This window comes from Phyllobates terribilis, unplaced genomic scaffold (genome assembly GCF_046119375.1).
Source record: "Phyllobates terribilis strain yellow unplaced genomic scaffold, ASM4611937v1 Scaffold_280__1_contigs__length_2496652, whole genome shotgun sequence".
Taxonomy (NCBI): Eukaryota; Metazoa; Chordata; class Amphibia; order Anura; family Dendrobatidae; genus Phyllobates; species Phyllobates terribilis.
Window position 1 is genome coordinate 52,942 of NW_027363040.1, and position 16,735 is coordinate 69,676.

The 16,735-nt window shown below is 44.3% G+C and overlaps 1 protein-coding gene across 1 annotated transcript; it reads right to left on the reverse strand.

Annotated features, from left to right (window-relative positions):
• Positions 1 to 11,436: 11,436 nt before the first annotated feature.
• Positions 11,437 to 14,583, reverse strand: LOC141220298 (uncharacterized; the record flags this gene model as incomplete). Its single annotated transcript, XM_073666253.1, has 5 exons — positions 14,362 to 14,583; positions 14,156 to 14,279; positions 13,981 to 14,072; positions 13,693 to 13,783; positions 11,437 to 11,691 (listed from the first exon to the last, which is right to left on the reverse strand). Coding segments are annotated over exons 1-5 (784 nt in total), but the record flags the coding sequence as incomplete, so codon positions are not given.
• Between the last annotated feature and the right edge of the window lie 2,152 nt (positions 14,584 to 16,735).

Sequence of the window (16,735 nt, forward strand, 5' to 3'; positions counted from 1 at the left end):
CATCAAGTTCAACCCATAGCCTAACATGTTGATCTAGAGGAAGGCAAAAAAAAAAACACGTGGCAAACACTAAGCTCCACATTGGGGAAAAAAATTCCTTCCCGACTCCATACGGCAATCAGACTAGTTCCCTGGATCAACGCCCTATCAAGGAATCTAGTATTTATAACCTGTAATATTATACTTATCAAGAAAGGCATCCAGGCGCTTCTTAAATTTTAATAGTGAATCACTCATTACACCATCATGCGGCAGAGAGTTCCATAGTCTCACTGCTCTTACAGTAAAGAATCCGCGTCTGTGATTATGATTAAACCTTCTTTCCTCCAGACGTAGAAGATGCCCCCTTGTCCCCGTCTGAGGCCTCAGAGTAAAAAGATCAGTAGAAAGGTCTTTGTACTGACCCCTCATATACTTGTGCATAGTAATAAGATCACCCCTAAGCCTTCTTTTTTCCACAGTAAATAACCCCAAGTGTAATAACCTGTCTTGGTATTGCAGACCCCCCAGTCCTCTAATAAGCTTTGTCGCTCTTCTCTGCACCCTCTCTAGTTCAGCTATGTCTTTCTTATACACCAGAGACCAGAACTGTACACAGTATTCTAAGTGTGGTCGCACTAGTGACTTGTATAGAGGTAAAATTATGTTCTCCTCATGAGCATCTATGCTTCTTTTAATGCATCCCATTATCTTATTTGCCTTTGCAGCAGCTGCCTGACACTGGCCACTAAACGTGAGCTTGTCGTCCACCAATACACTCAGGTCTTTTTCAGTTACAGTTTTGCCCAGTGTTTTACAATTAAGCATATAATTATACATTTTATTTCCTCTGCCCAAGTGCATTACCTTACATTTATCCCCATTAAAGCTCATTTGCCATTTATCAGCCCAAGCTTCTAGTTTACATAGATCCTCCTTGTAATATAAAATTGTCCTCCTCTGTATTGATTACCCTGCAGAGTTTAGTGTCATCTGCAAATATTGAAATATTACTCTGTATGCCCCCTACCAGGTCATTAATATGTTAAAAAGAAGTGGGCCCAATACTGACCCCTGTGGTACCCCACTGTTAACTGAGACTCAGTCTGAGTGTTTTCCATTAATAACCACCCTTTGTTTCTTATCACTGAGCCAATTCTTAACCCACACACATATATTTTCCCCTATCCCCATTGTTCTCATTTTATGTATCAACCTTTGGTGTGGAACCGTATCAAAAGCTTTTGAAAAGTCCATATACACAACATCCACTACATTTCCTTGGTCCAGTCCAGAACTTGCCTCCTCATAAAAGCTGATCAGATTAGTTTGACAAGAACGGTCCCTCGTAAACCCATGTTGATATTGGGTCATGAAGTTATTCTTCTTCAGATACTCTAGTATAGCATCTCTTAGGAAACCCTCCAGGATTTTACCCACCGTAGAGGTTAAGCTTACTGGCCTATAATTTCCAAGTTCAGTTTTTGTCCCCTTTTTGAATATTGGCACCACATTTGCTATACGCCAGTCCTATGGTACAGACCCTGTTATTATGGAATCTTTAAAGATTAAAAATAATGGTCTATCTATGACATTACTTAATTCCTGCAGTACTCGCGGGTGTATCCCATCCGGGCCTGGGGATTTGTCAACTTTAGTGATTTTTAGACGCCGCCGTACTTCCTGCTGGGTTAAGCAAGTGACATTTAATGGAGAATTTTTGTCATCACTGATCATGTTTTCTGTCATGCGATTTTCTTGTGTAAATATGGTTGAAAAAAAATCATTTAACATATGGGCATTTTCCTCATCCTCATCCACCATTTCACCCAGACTATTTTTAAGGGGGCCAACACTATCATTTTTTAGTTTTTTACTATTTATGTAGCTAAAGAATATTTAGGTGTTATTTTTACTTTCTCTGGCAATGATTCTCTCTGTCTCAATCTTTGCTGCCTTGATTTGGTTTTTACAGAATTTATTTAATTTTCTGTATTTATTTAATGCCTCATCACTACCTACTTGCTTTAGTTCTCTAAATGCTTTCTTTTTGTTACTTATTGTGCCCCTTACAGCTCTATTTAGCCATAGTGGTTTCCTCCTATTTCTAGCATGTTTATTCCCATAGGGTATATATTGTGCTCAGGTCCTATTCAGGATGCTAATAAATGTCTCCCATTTGCTTTGTGTAGCTTTATGTCTCAGGATATCGTGCCAGTTTATTGCACTAAGATCATCTCTCAACCGTTGTAAATTAGCCTTCCTGAAGTTCAGTGTCCTTGTAACCTCTCTACTACATATCTTATTAAAGGATAAATGAAAACTTATTATTTTGTGATCACTATTACCCAAGTGGCCCCCAACTCGTACATTTGATATGTGGCCTGGCCTGTTGGTTAATATTAGGTCTAGCAGTGCCCCCCTTCTTGTTGGGTCCTGAACCAGTTGTGAAAGGTAATTGTCTCTCATAGTTGTCAAAAACCTATTACCTTTGCTGGAACTACAGGTTTCTGTCCCCCAATGTATTTCAGGGTAGATGAAGTCCCCCATAATAATGACTTCTCCTTGAGTCGCTGCTTCATCTATTTGCTTTACGAGGATATTCTCCGCTACTTCCATTATTTTTGGAGGCTTATAACAAACCCCTATCAATAATTTATTATTTTTCCCCCTCCCCTTATCTCCACCCACAGGGACTCTACATTTTCATTAGATTCACATATATCCTCCCGCAAGATGGGTTTTAAGGATGATTTTACATATAAACACCCCCCCCCCCCTCGCTTGTTTGTACGGTCATTTCTGAACAGACTATAGCCCTGTAAATTAACTGCCCAGTCATGGCTCTCGTCCAGCCATGTCTCAGATATCCCCACCATGTCATAATTATTTTCCAACAAAATTAATTCTAATTCCTTCATTTTGTTGGTGAGGCTTCTAGCATTAGTGTACATGCATTTTATGTATCTCTCTGTACCTCTATTCCTTCTTGACTGTTCTAACCCCACCCCCAAATTCTTTATTTGTGCCCAGGTCCCCCTCCCCCCCAATCCCTAGTTTAAACACTCCTCCAACCTTCTAGCCATTTTCTCCCCCAAGCACAGCTGCACCCTCCCCATTGAGTTGCAGCCTGTATAAGGGGCATAATGGGGGCATTACACTGTGTGGGGGCATCATACATACTGCATAAGGGGCATAATGGGGGCATTACACTGTGTGGGGCATCATAAATGCTGTATAAGGGGCATAATGGGGGCATTACACTGTGTGGGGCATCATACATACTGCATAAGGGGCATAATGGGGGCATTACACTGTGTGGGGGCATCATACATCCTGCATAAGGGGCATAATGGGGGCATTACACTGTGTGGGGGCATCATACATCCTGCATAAGGGGAATAATGGGGGCATTACACTGTGTGGGGCATCATACATACTGCATAAGGGGCATAATGGGGGCATTACACTGTGGGGCATCATACATACTGCATAAGGGGCATAATGGGGGCATTACACTGTGTGGGGGCATCATACATATTGCATAAGGGGCATAATGGGGGCATTACACTGTGGGGGCATCATATATACTGCATAAGGGGCATAATGGGGGCATTACACTGTGTGGGGGCATCATACATCCTTCATAAGGGGCATAATGGGGGCATTACACTGTGGGGCCAGTAAAGGGGCCCTGTACTATGAGAACAATACGTTTCCTCCCTTCCTGTCTCCATAGTAGGGTCGTATGTATCTATTACAGGAAGACCCCAAAAGAGTCTCAGTGCTGAAGGGGTTAATGCCCCCTGCGCCCAGTAATGGGGGTCTCCACAGGAGGGGAGGAGTCAGGGGTCACATGATCAGGGGCCTCAGTGGATGCAGGACTCTGCTGTGCTGGTTGTCATGGTGCTGGATGAGCTGAAGTTTATGTGTGGGGTCAGGAGGGGTTTACAGTGTGGATGTAGCAGAGCCGCGTGTGTACAGAGCGGAGCCGCGTGTGTACCAGGTGTACGGAGCAGAGCCGCGTGTGTACGAGGTGTACGGAGCGGAGCCGCGTGTGTACGGAGCGGAGCCGCGTGTGTACGAGGTGTACGGAGCGGAGCCGCACGTGTACGAGGTGTACGGAGCGGAGCCATGTGTGTACGAGGTGTACGGAGCGGAGCCGCGTGTGTACAAGGTGTACGGAGCAGAGCCGTGTGTGTACGAGGTGTACGGAGCAGAGCCGCGCGTGTACGAGGTGTACGGAGCAGAGCCGCGCGTGTACGAGGTGTACGGAGCAGAGCCATGTGTACAAGTTGTATGGAGTGGAGCCGCGTGGGTACGAGGTGTACAGAGCGGAGCCGTGTGTATACGAGGTGTACGTAGCGAAGCCGTGTGTACAGAGCAGAGCCGTGTGTGTACGAGGTGTACGGAGCAGAGCCGCGTGTGTACGAGGTGTACGGAGCAGAGCCGCGTGTGTACGAGGTGTACGGAGCGGAGCCGCCCGTGTACGAGGTGTATGGAGCAGAGCCACGCGTGTACGAGGTGTACGGAGCGGAGCCGCCCGTGTACGAGGTGTATGGAGCAGAGCCACGCGTGTACGAGGTGTACGGAGCAGAGCCACGCGTGTACGAGGTTTACGGAGCGGAGCCGCGCGTGTACGAGGTGTACGGAGCGGAGCCGCGCGTGTACGAGGTGTACGGAGTGGAGCAGCGCGTGTACGAGGTGTATGGAGCGGAGCCGCGCGTGTACGAGGTGTATGGAGCGGAGCCGCGCGTATACGAGGTATACGGAGCGGAGCCGCGCGTGTACGAGGTGTACGGAGCGGAGCCGCGCGTGTACGAGGTATACGGAGCGGAGCCGCACGTGTACGAGGTGTACGGAGCGGAGCTGCGCGTGTACGAGGTGTACGGAGCGGAGCCACGCTTGTATGAGGTGTACGGAGCGGAGCCGCGCGTGTACGAGGTGTACGGAGCGGAGCCTTGTGTGTACGAGGTGTATGGAGCGGAGCCTTGTGTGTATGAGGTGTACGGCGTTCAGCCGTGTATACAGGGCAGAGCCGTGTGTTCGATGTGTACGGAGTGCAGCCGTGTGTACAGAGCAGAGCCGGGTGTACGGAGCGGAGCCGCGTGTGTACAAGTTGTATGGAGTGGAGCCGCGTGTGTACAAGGTGTACAGAGCGAAGCCGCGTGTATACGAGGTGTACGGAGTGAAGCAGTGTGTACAGAGCAGAGCCGTGTGTTCGAGGTGTACGGAGCAAAGCGGTGTATACCAAGTGTACGGAGCGGAACAGTGTGTATGAAGTGTACGGAGCGGAGCGTACGAGGTGTATGGAGCGGAGCGTCCGAGGTGTACGGAGCTGAGCCACGCGTGTACGAGGCATAAGGAGCAGAGCCACGAATGTACGAGATGTGCGGAGTGGAGCCGCGCGTGTATAAGGTGTACGGAGCAGAGCCACGCGTGTACGAGGTGTACGGAATGGAGCCGCGATCCACCGCATGCAATGACATTTGGTCAAAATCCGCAGCGGAGAATTGCGGTCACGCCAAGTGTAGGAAACGCCAAGTGTAGGAAACACCAAGTTCAACACGAAGAGAAGAGGGGGAGGAAGCCCAAACACTATGGAGAGGGGGAGTGAAGACCCCTAGGCAGATCTAGTATCACCCTGTCTATCCTACCATCCCTATATAGGTTCCATAATGATCACTGAGCAGGAAACCTAAGCCCTGTTTATCCCTAGAGCTTAGCCCCAGATAGGGAGGGAAGGGGTAAGCACTGTTCAGGCCCCACTATAAACTAAAGACAACAAGGTAGACAAACAAAGGGGATAAACTTAGCTTGAGCAGACACCAGAAAGAAAATGCCAACTATCCTCCAAGGGCACAAGAGAAGAAGCTAGTCGACTACTAGAGCCCTAATACCTGCACAATGGTACATAGAAATATGACTGGTCACTCCCTGAAGCAAAATGAATGTTTTTAAAAAACCAGACCAGGCTGTGTCAATCAGCAGCAGAAAAGAAGTCACCGCTGGGTCCTAAAGGAAGAAGGATTAAGGTGTCTGCAATGCCAAGCGCAGTGACCTTCTACAGCCAGATGCAGAGTGACAATTACACTTGACACACCCGTGACAGTACCCTGCCTTCTACGAGTGGCCTCTGCACATGCAGGACCAGGTTTCTTAGGATAAGAGGTGTGGAATGCACAAACCAACCTAGGATCATTCACCTCTGATGCTGAAACCCACATTCTTTCCTCTGGACCATAACCCTTCCAATGCACCAAGTACTGTAGGGAACAACGCTTGAGATGAGAATCTACAATCCTCTAAATCTGGAACTCCAGATTACCATCAAGCATGATTGGGGGCGGCGGTAGGGGTGAGGACTCAAGAGGTTCTACATATTTCTTGAGCAGAGACCTGTGAAACACATTGTGGATCTTAAGGGCCTCAGGTAGCTCAAGACGAAATGCTGCTGAATTAATGACGGCGGTTATTTTATAGGGACCAATAAATCTAGGTCCCAGCTTCCGGGAAGGAACCTTCAACTTGATATTCCTGGTAGACAACCACACAAAGTCATTCACACTTAGGTCCGGACCTGTCTCCTGTCAGCTATATGTTTGGAAAATCATGGGAGACTGGTGCAATTACTCAGAACCTCCCACCATACTGAGGAGAGCGATGAAGCAAAACGTTCCTCCTCAGGAACTCCCGAAGCCCCTCCCCCACTAAAAGTGCCAAACTTAGGATGGTAACCGTATGCACCAAAGAACAGTGACCTGAACTCAGATGTTGCCAAAAAAGAAGCTTCCAAACCCAAGACATCATCATATGGGCAGTCCAGAATTGTTTAAAGGCATAGTAATCTTAGTGTATGTAAACTTTTGACTTTGCAGTAACTAATAAAAATTCCTTCAAACATTCTCGCTTCCTCATTATTCTGGCATTTGGCAAATATTAAAAATGATGGTAATTCTAATTGATCTAAAACGGGAAAGGTTTATTCTGATTTCATGTCAGATATTGAGAAAAACATGCTTCAACTGTAATATATATATAGTGCGTGATAATAGTGAGCTTCCACTTGCCACTTCCCGTACCTGTTGTTGATTGGCTGCAGCGGTGACTTCATGTCTGCAGTACTGTGATCTGTCACCGAACTCAGTGGCTTGTGATGTCTACATCACACGCTGAGTTCAGTGATTGACTACAGCGCTGCAGACCCAACTTCACAGCTGCAGCCAATCAACAAAGATAGAAAGAGTAAAACCTCAGTTTGGGTTTGTTTGGTTTTTATACCCCTGAGCTTATGGAGTAATTTTTGAAATGGGACAACCCTTTTAATGATTTACTTTTAGTAATTTCTTTGGGCGTGGGGAGGTGGTAATTATTTTTTTACTATTATACATTTGGTATAAACAACATTATAGATATATTAATTTATTCATTCTGCATATAAAAATTTCAGTTATTTTTTTTAAAAGGTACATGTTTTATTATTTTTGTGGCACTTTTAGCTAAAGCATATATGCTGTTTAATGTCTGACTTATCTAAAAATGTTACACGTATATAGTACACATTCACATCAATACAGATGGCATATGCACTGTATTTATTTATATAGTGTATATACTGTATGTGATTTGTGTATGTACTTTACACACATAAATAACGGCAAAAATGAAGAAGATGGGGAACCGCTGTCACCATCACAGAGAGCAGTGGGGGAAGGTACTGTGATATCATCAACTAGAGGGCAGAAAGTGTAGAGCGGGCAGGGAAAGTGCAACTGTGTGGGGCAAAAAAGGAAAAAACACCTTTTGTTGGAGTGGAGGATAGGAGAGAGTAGTGAGGCTAGAGACATAATACAGGAGGCTCCAGTACTCACTTCAGGTCAGCACTGTTCTCCTGTATACGAAATCTTTAATATCATTATTCATAGACGGCCACCAAAAAGCCTAGTAATAGCTTTCCGCAGAGCTGTGACCCCAAGATAACCACTCAAGATGGAATCATGAAACTCCTGCAACAGTCACGATCTTAGGTACACAACTACAAATAATTTGGACCCAGGAGTGGCAGAAGGAGCCAACGACTGGACTTTACGTATCTCAGCTTCCAACTCTGAGGATATCACAGGAAGCACAATGCCCTTAGATAAAATGGAGGATAAAGGTTCTGGAGGAGAAATTTAACTTAAACTGCCTGATAGTTCGACAGCCTTCACAGCCTGAAAGTGATAGAGAAATTGAATCTAGAGAAAAATAAAGACCATCTGGCCTTTCTAGGAGCTAGCCAGTCAGCTGATCAATATATGCTAAATTCCTATGGTCAGTGACCGCAGTGACGTGATGAACCCTCCAGAAAATGTTTCCATTCCTTAAAGGCTAATTTAACAGTGAGTAACTCACAATTCCCAACAGCAGAATTTCTTTCAGCAGACGAAAATTTTCTCTAGAAAAAAGCACATGGCCACAAATTGGTCAGTTTTTTGAAACTTTGAGATAAAACGGCCCCTACACCGACCTCCGAAGCATCCACCTCCACAATGACTGGTTCTTGGAGATGGGGTTGCATTAGAACAGGAGCAGACATAAAAGACTTTTTCAATTTTTCAAAAGCCCTCATAGCATCCGATGGCCAAACCTGGATATCTGCCCCCTTACGTGTGAGGTCAGTAAGAGGTTCAGCAATCTGAGAAAAACCCCTAATGAATTTCCTATAATAGTTGGCAAATCCTACAAATTATTGCAACGCTTTCAGGTCACTAGGTTGGACCCAATTAGCCGATAAAATGATCCACAGGAATTAAATTTCCTGAACAGAAAAAAAAAATTCTCAATTTTAGCAAAGAAGTAATTTTTTAATTCAATCTTTGTAATACAACACGAACATGTTCCTGGTGAGAATTCAAATTAAAATAATATAAATAAATAACTGCCTTTCTGCTCCGCTATCTGCTGCACGTGGTCTGAGGCATGGCGGGCACAATCCAGCAATGTGCCCACGTGTGGTCTGAGGCACAACCTAGCAACGTCCCCACGTGTGGTCTGAGGCACAATCTAGCAACGTCCTCACGTGTGGTCTGAGGCACAACCTAGCAACGTCCTCACATATGGTCTGAGGCACAACCTAGCAACGTCCTCACGTGTGGTCAGAGGCACAACCTAGCAACGTCCTCACGTGTGGTCAGAGGCACAACCTAGCAACGTCCCCACATGTGGTCTGAGGCACAACCTAGCAACGTCCCCACGTGTGGTCTGAGGCACAATCTAGCAATGTCCCCCACGCGTGGTCTGAGGCACAATCTAGCAACGTCCTCACATGTGGTCTGAGGCACAACCTAGCAACATCCTCACGTGTGGTCAGAGGCACAACCTAGCAACGTCCCCACGTGTGGTCAGAGGCACAATCTAGTAATTTCCTCATGTGTGGCCTGAGGCACGGCAGGCACAATCTAGTAAGGTCATCGCGTCTGCCGCTTCCGGTCTGATGTATTAGCTGAATATGATATTCAACAGTAAATAACATTAAAATCTCAGTGACACCATACCATCTGCGAGGTCAGGCGTTATAGATGCCCCTGAAGGAGAGGCCTGGACCCACCGGAGGATTCTCCAGACAGCCAGTCTAATGATGAAGTCTATGGCTTCTAAAAGTATATTGTAATTGGAACACTGCAGCGTTTCACAGTTAATCATATATGATGAAGTGAGACTGACTGCTTGCTGTTCAGCCATCATGACTATTTAAATAGCAATGTTTGGATGGTTAAAAATATGTTAATTTTGGTTATAGGAAGTTTCGCCCCCAGCAATTTGCCCCCAGCAGTTCGTCCCCATCTGTTTGTCCCCAGGTACATTTCACCCCTATCAAGATTCGCCTCCGCACATTTTGCCCCCGGACGGAGGCGAACTGGGGGAGATATGTGTGGGGGTGAGATGTGCGGGGGCAAAAACATCCTGGGGGCCAAGTGCTGGGGACGAAATGTGCGGGGGTGACCGGCTGGAGGTTAACTGCTGGGGTCGAAACATCCAATTCCAGTTACGGAGATCGGCTTGGGGACTTATATGCAGCATTCTAGAATAGTGTATATAAAGGCCATACAGGTGGTGGTCGTACTTTATATGGGGAAAATCAGGTGACAGGTTCCCTTTAAGCAGGTTTTCATCTATGCAGCTTGTACAAGTGAACTACATAGTTTCAAAACTGCTTTACCTGTCTAAGCCAGTACCTTTTATATGGTTTACACAGATGCATCATGGGCTTTTCCTGCCCTATGAGTAAAATGAAAGGCTAAAATACAATGTGGAAACTTAACCAGAGAAATATTTTATTGACACTCAGAACAGGTTTAAAAGAAACAAATAACCATTACCACAGAAATCTCAAACTTTTACTTGTAGAAATATTGTCAAAAGAACATTTTAACATATATAGAAACAATTCTAATTTTACAAAAGTGCATTTTATTAGCATTGAAAACTTTATGCCTTTACTTGTTTCATTTAACGCATGTCTGATGTATTGTAAAACTGTGTAATAAGCTGTTGGTGCATAAGGGCAGGATTGTGGGTAGGGTCTTTGGCTTTGCTCCAGCCCCTCGGCCTGCCTCCAGTGTCTGATGTTTCGGTGTCCTGGAACTGAGATCATGATGCCTGCTTTGGATAGCGAATCAATAGCCTTGAAAAAGCCGGCAATGAGGGAAAGAGTCTTACGGGGGTGGGTCTCGAAAACAAGGGAGCATGGAAAATTCTATTTTGTAGCTGTAGGAGACAATGTCTCTGACCCAAGCGTTGGTGGATATAGGTGTTGGTTATGTAGGTACGAGGTGATTTTAGTTGTGCAGCTAGGGCCTTTCTAGTCTGTACAGAGACCAGTTGGGTGTTGTTGCAGCATTCTCACCTGTGTGGGTTCTCCAGTGGCTACCAAAATGCGTTTTCTGATTAAAACATTTCGCACATTTTGAACATGAAAAGGCTTCTCACCTGTGTGACTTCTCTGATGTTTATTAAGAGTTGATTTCTGTACAAAACATTTCTCACATTCTGAACATGAAAAAGGCTTCTCTCCTGTGTGAGTTCTCTGATGCTTATTAAGAGTTGATTTCTGTACAAAGCATTTCCCACATTCTGAACATGAAAAAGGCTTCTCCCCTGTGTGGGTTCTCTGGTGCTTAACAAAATTTGATTTATGGTTAAAACATTTTCCACATTCTAAACATGAAAATGGCTTCTCCCCTGAGAGGGATATTTGGTGGATAACAATATCTGATTTATGGTTAAAACATTTTCCATATTCTGAACATGAATAAGGCTTCTCCCCTGTGTGAGTTCTCTGGTGCCTAACAAGATCGGATTTCTGGTTAAAACATTTCCCACACTTGGAACAAGAAAATCTATTCTCTGCCGTGTGAATTCTTTGATGTTTAAGAAAAGACTTTTTGAGGGGAAAACTATTTCCATATTCTGAACTTGAAAATGGCTTCTTTGCTTGTGGAGCACTTCGTTTTTTAATGCTTATTTGACTTTGATTTTCCTTAGTAGTCGGTAATGTATCAGAAGACCGGACCTGTATGAAAGGATCGGATGACAGATCTTTGCTGTGAAGGGATGATGGTATATCTGGAGTAATGGCATTCACTTCAATTGTATCCTGTGGGATCTCAAGATCATCTGATCTAAAAATTGAAGATGTCAGCTGTCCTTCTGATCTCCTGGCACAGTCATCTGCTAAAGAATAAAACAAATTAATATTTTTTAATAAAATATCCTTGAATTTTATATTTTTGAACATTTCTACTTAAACTGTCCATTAAAATGGCAAGATATGTAAAAAAAAATATTATTAATTATTCACCAAGACAATGACAGTTCACAGTCCAATAGAAAACCTCATAGCATGAACCAGTAGAGCGTGGTGTTCAATTGTTTGTTCATTCTGCCTCCCAAATATGGAATAAAAAGCCACCAATGTTATGTAGGTAAAAATGATACCAATAAAAACTTCTACTCATCTCACAAAAAAAACAAGTCCCCACTCAGGTCCATCATCTGTCAGTGGGAAAACAGAGGTTTCCACATTATTAGTGGCTCATAGGTTCTTGAGAATCAACATGGCTTCCATAAACCAATCCAGCAATATCCGCTCTCCCAAAGTCAGATCTCCCCTCACTTCTGAGCCTTGCAGTGCGCCCAAACCACATTCAGCATCCATGTATTTGGCATTACTATAGTGAGAAGAACCCACTTAATTTACGGTGTGTGTCTCCTGGAGCACAATCTGGGCACTATGTGTTGGGTAATAAAATGGCATATTTGTAATTTCACTCTCCAACATCCACTTCATGCTAATTTCTGGAAAGTGGCTGTAGAGTCAAAATAGTCACTATTTCTAAAGATTAATTATTTGAGGTTTATAATTTCCAAAATGGAGTCACTTTGTGTGGATCTATAAAAATTAGTAACTAGTGATGAAACCTCTCTGGGGTAATTAGAGTATGGGGCTCGATGGCTCTTGGGAATCTAAACTATCGTAAGGGACAATATTTTCTATCAGATGAGTTTCAAGAAGAAATATTAGACATTCAAAGAGAACTTTTTATAATAGTGCAGAGATGAGGTATCTTAAATTTGAACCTCGGGCATTTGGCAGAGATAATGGAGACCTTTTTTTAAAGACTATCAGGGAGTTACAGACTCAAATAAGTGAGACAGATCCCACCACAATCAAAGTATCATAGAGAATGAACCTGTAAAAAAAAGATATAGACTAAATAAATGTTAGATCCCCAACAACGTATATATAAGAGAGAGCTCCAACACTAAACCGGAGCCGCACTCATTTATGGTGGACCATTGGAGCTACTATGAGTACTGACCAGAAGAGTAGAGAAAGTATTAGCGCCCCCATTTCAGGAGAGATTGTGCAGTAATCTGAATTCTTTAGGATTGAAAACATAATGGAATTTATGACGTGGACTGAATCCACGAAACCAGGGCTCAAGCCATGCCAACACATCTCCTGCAGGCGTGAATAAATGTATATTACAGCCATCAGCCACGCACAGCTTAGAGATATATCATGGCACAGGTGTAATTTTTTTAGTATAGTTTATCGCAATCTTATTTGAAGTTAGTTGGTTTGAAAAGAAACTGTAAAGTCAGGATAAAGGGAAACTCTGTTGTTATTGTACAGAAATTCACACTTGGCCCTCACTGCACATTTAATGTTGTCGATCATAAAAGTGAAGTTTGGCCAGAAAGACTGGACCTGGTCTTGTAGGGACCATATGAGGACATTCAGCAGCACAGAAGGGATAGATGGTAGATTCATCCAATAAGATATCAGGGTTCTAGGAAGCCAACAGCATCATTACCCTCCGCTTTCTCTTACAGGCCCATCATAATATTTTTCTTCAAGTGATTTTCTAACTTGTCAGCACATTCTACGTACGCTGTCATTTTACTTTGTAGTTTACAGATCTGGGCAGGTAACGTCTCCTAATCCCAGGGGGTAGGTGGATCTTACTGATTGTAAATTCTATACAAAAGGGCTTTCAATACCCAAAGTCATTTGAACAGTTTTGAGTGGAGGAAAATGTTGTGGTCTAGAGGCAAAATGGTGATCACACTATTGTGATACTGCCGGACTACACCACTGATAAAGCAACCACAGACGGGGACTGAGAAGAATCTGTGACTTCTCTGCATTTAGTGGTTACTACTCACCTGGGTAGTCATATGTAGGAATCTCCTCTTTACACCGCTCATCAGCCCTCACATATGTCTCTGTAGTATTAATATGGGTCAGATCTTCACCCTGAAACAAATACTGTAAAAGTCACAGACAGATGAGAAGTCACATCTATGATCAGCTCTAATACTGCCATCTCCACCTTTCTCATTACACAAGTATAAAACATAAAATAGTGGTGGGTAAAACAAGACTGAGCACAAGACCTTCACAGCCATCTACACATCATAGGGGAGATCTCATGACACCTTCTCTCCATCTACCTGATGATCCTGAGGAACATTGGGGTCTTCTTGTTTACAGTCCTGTGGAAGAAGAGGACATCTCTCTGGTGTTGTCCTCTTACTGGATAGATCTGGAGGAAACACATACAGGGACTGAATTCATTCTTTACATACAGATAATTATAGCCCGCGTGTATTTAGTCCAGTCTATTACCTGGTGATGTGAGGGTCTGGGGAACCTCCATCATGACGTCCTTGTACAGATCTTTGTGTCCTTCTAAATACTCCCACTCCTCCATGGAAAAATAGACGGCGACATCCTGACGTCTTATAGGAACCTGACACATACAATGACATCGTCATCCCCCGATCCCTTCATAGCGTTACTGTATAATGTCCCAGCATTCCCAGCAGTGTCACCTCTCCAGTCAGCAGCTCAATCATCTTGTAGGCGAGTTCTAGGATCTTCTGGTCATTGATGTCCTCATGCATCCGGGGTTGAGGTGGAGGCCCTGTGATTGGGCTCAGGGGTCTTCCCCATCCCTCAGACACAGGGTCCTGACAGCGCTCACTAGAGGTCTTCTTCACTACTGTGTAATCCTGGTTATGGAGAGACACATTAATAAATCTCACTCCAGACATTTCCAGAGTCCTCACCTCTCCAGTTCTGTCCATCTGTTATTCCCATAGATAAGAATGATGTAATGTGACGTCATCAGAATCTCTCACCTCTCCAGTAAGACGGAAGAGGATCTCTAGGGTGAGGTGTAATATCCTCTCCACCATCTTGTGTCTGTCCATATCCATCTTTGATGGATAAATCAGGAAAATTCTCTTTTATAGAAGATCTTCTCTGAAAGCATCTGATATTGTAGAGACCTGAATGAGAAAAAGATGAGCCGATGTAACATCATAAAGAATCCTGTATAATAATACAATTACTGGAGATAATAAGGTAAATATATGAGGAGATTTATTATTTTACAGTATTTAGTTTCCTTCTTTACATCTAATAAAACCTATATACACTGCTCAAAAAAGTAAAGGGAACACTTAACACAATGTAACTCCAAGTCAATAACACTTCTGTGAAATCTCCCTGTCCAGTTATGAAGCAACACTGATTGTGAATCAATTTCTCCTGCTGTTGTGCAAATGGAACAGACAACTGGTAGAAATGATAGGCAATTAGCCAGATACCCCCTATAAAGGAGCGGTTCTGCAGATGGTGACCACAGACCATTTCTCTGTTCTCATCCTTTTTGGCTGTTGTTTTGGTCACTTTTTCATTTTGCTATTGCTCTCACCCCTAGAGGTACAGTAGATTGAGGCGGTGTCTACAGTACAACCCACAGAATTTGTAGTGCAGTTCATCCAGGATAGCACATCAGTGCGAGCTGTGGCAAGAAGTGTAGCTGTGTCTGTCAGCACAGTGTCCAGAGCATGGAGCAGATACCAGGAGATGTGGAGGGAGTAATAGGAGGGCAACAACCCAGCAGCAAGACCGTTACCTCCTCCTTTGTGCAAGGAGGAACAGGAGGAGCACTGCCAGAGCCCTGCAAAATGACCTCCAGCAGGCCACAAATGTGCATGTGTCTGCACAAACGGTTAGAAGCCGACTCCATGAGGGTGGTATGAGGGCCCGACATCCACAGATGGGGGTTGTGCTCACAGCCCAACACCGTGCAGGACGCTTTACTTTTGCCACAGAACACCAGGATTGTCAAAGTCGCCACTGGCGCCCTGTGCTCTTCACAGATGAAAGCAGGTTCACACTGAGCACATGTGACAGACGTGACAGAGTCTGGAGACGCGGTGGAGAGCGATCTGCTGCCTGCAACATCCTTCAGCATGACCGGTTTGGCAGTGGGTCTGTAATGGTGTGGGGTGGCATTTCTTTGGAGGGCCGCACAGCCCTCCGTATACTCGCCACAGGTAGCCTGACTGCCATTAGGTACCAAGATGAGATCCTCAGACCCCTTGTGAGACCATATGCTGGTGCGGTTGGCCCTAGGTTCCTCCTAATGCAGGACAATGCCAGACCTCATGTGGATGGAGTGTGTCAGCAGTTCCTGCAAGATGAAGGCATTGAAGCTATGGACTGGCCCGCTCTTTCCCCAGACCTGAATCCAATTGAGCACATCTGGGACATCATGTCTCGCTCCATCCACCAACGTCACGTTGCACCACAGACTGTCCAGGAGTTGGCGGATGCTTTAGTCCAGGTCTGGGAGGAGATCCCACAGGAGACCATCCGCAACCTGATCAGGAGCATGCCCAGGCGTTGTAGAGAGGTCATGCAGGCACATGGAGACCACACACAATACTGAGCCTCATTTTGACTTGTTTTAAGGACATTACATCAAAGTTGGATCAGCCTGTAGTGTGTTTTTCCACTTTCATTTTGGGGATGACTCCAAATCCGGGCCTCCATTGGTTAATAAATTTGATTTCCATTGATGATTTTGTGTGATTTTGTTGTCAGCACATTCAACTTTGTACAGAACAAAGTATTCAATGGGAATATTTCATTCATTCTGATCTAGGATGTATTATTTGAGTGTTCCCTTTATTTTTTTGAGCAGTGTATTTTAGGCCACAGACAACAAGTCGTTTCTTCCTTGGAATCTGCAACTGAATACGTTTCTCATAGACCCATCGTCCATAACGCTAATTCTTGTTTCATTTACCGACACTGGAATCGGCATTAGCAATACTGCAGGAGATATTCATTAAACATGAAATGAGAAATAACTACTTCATGATGAGGACGACATCTTCATCTTATACTACG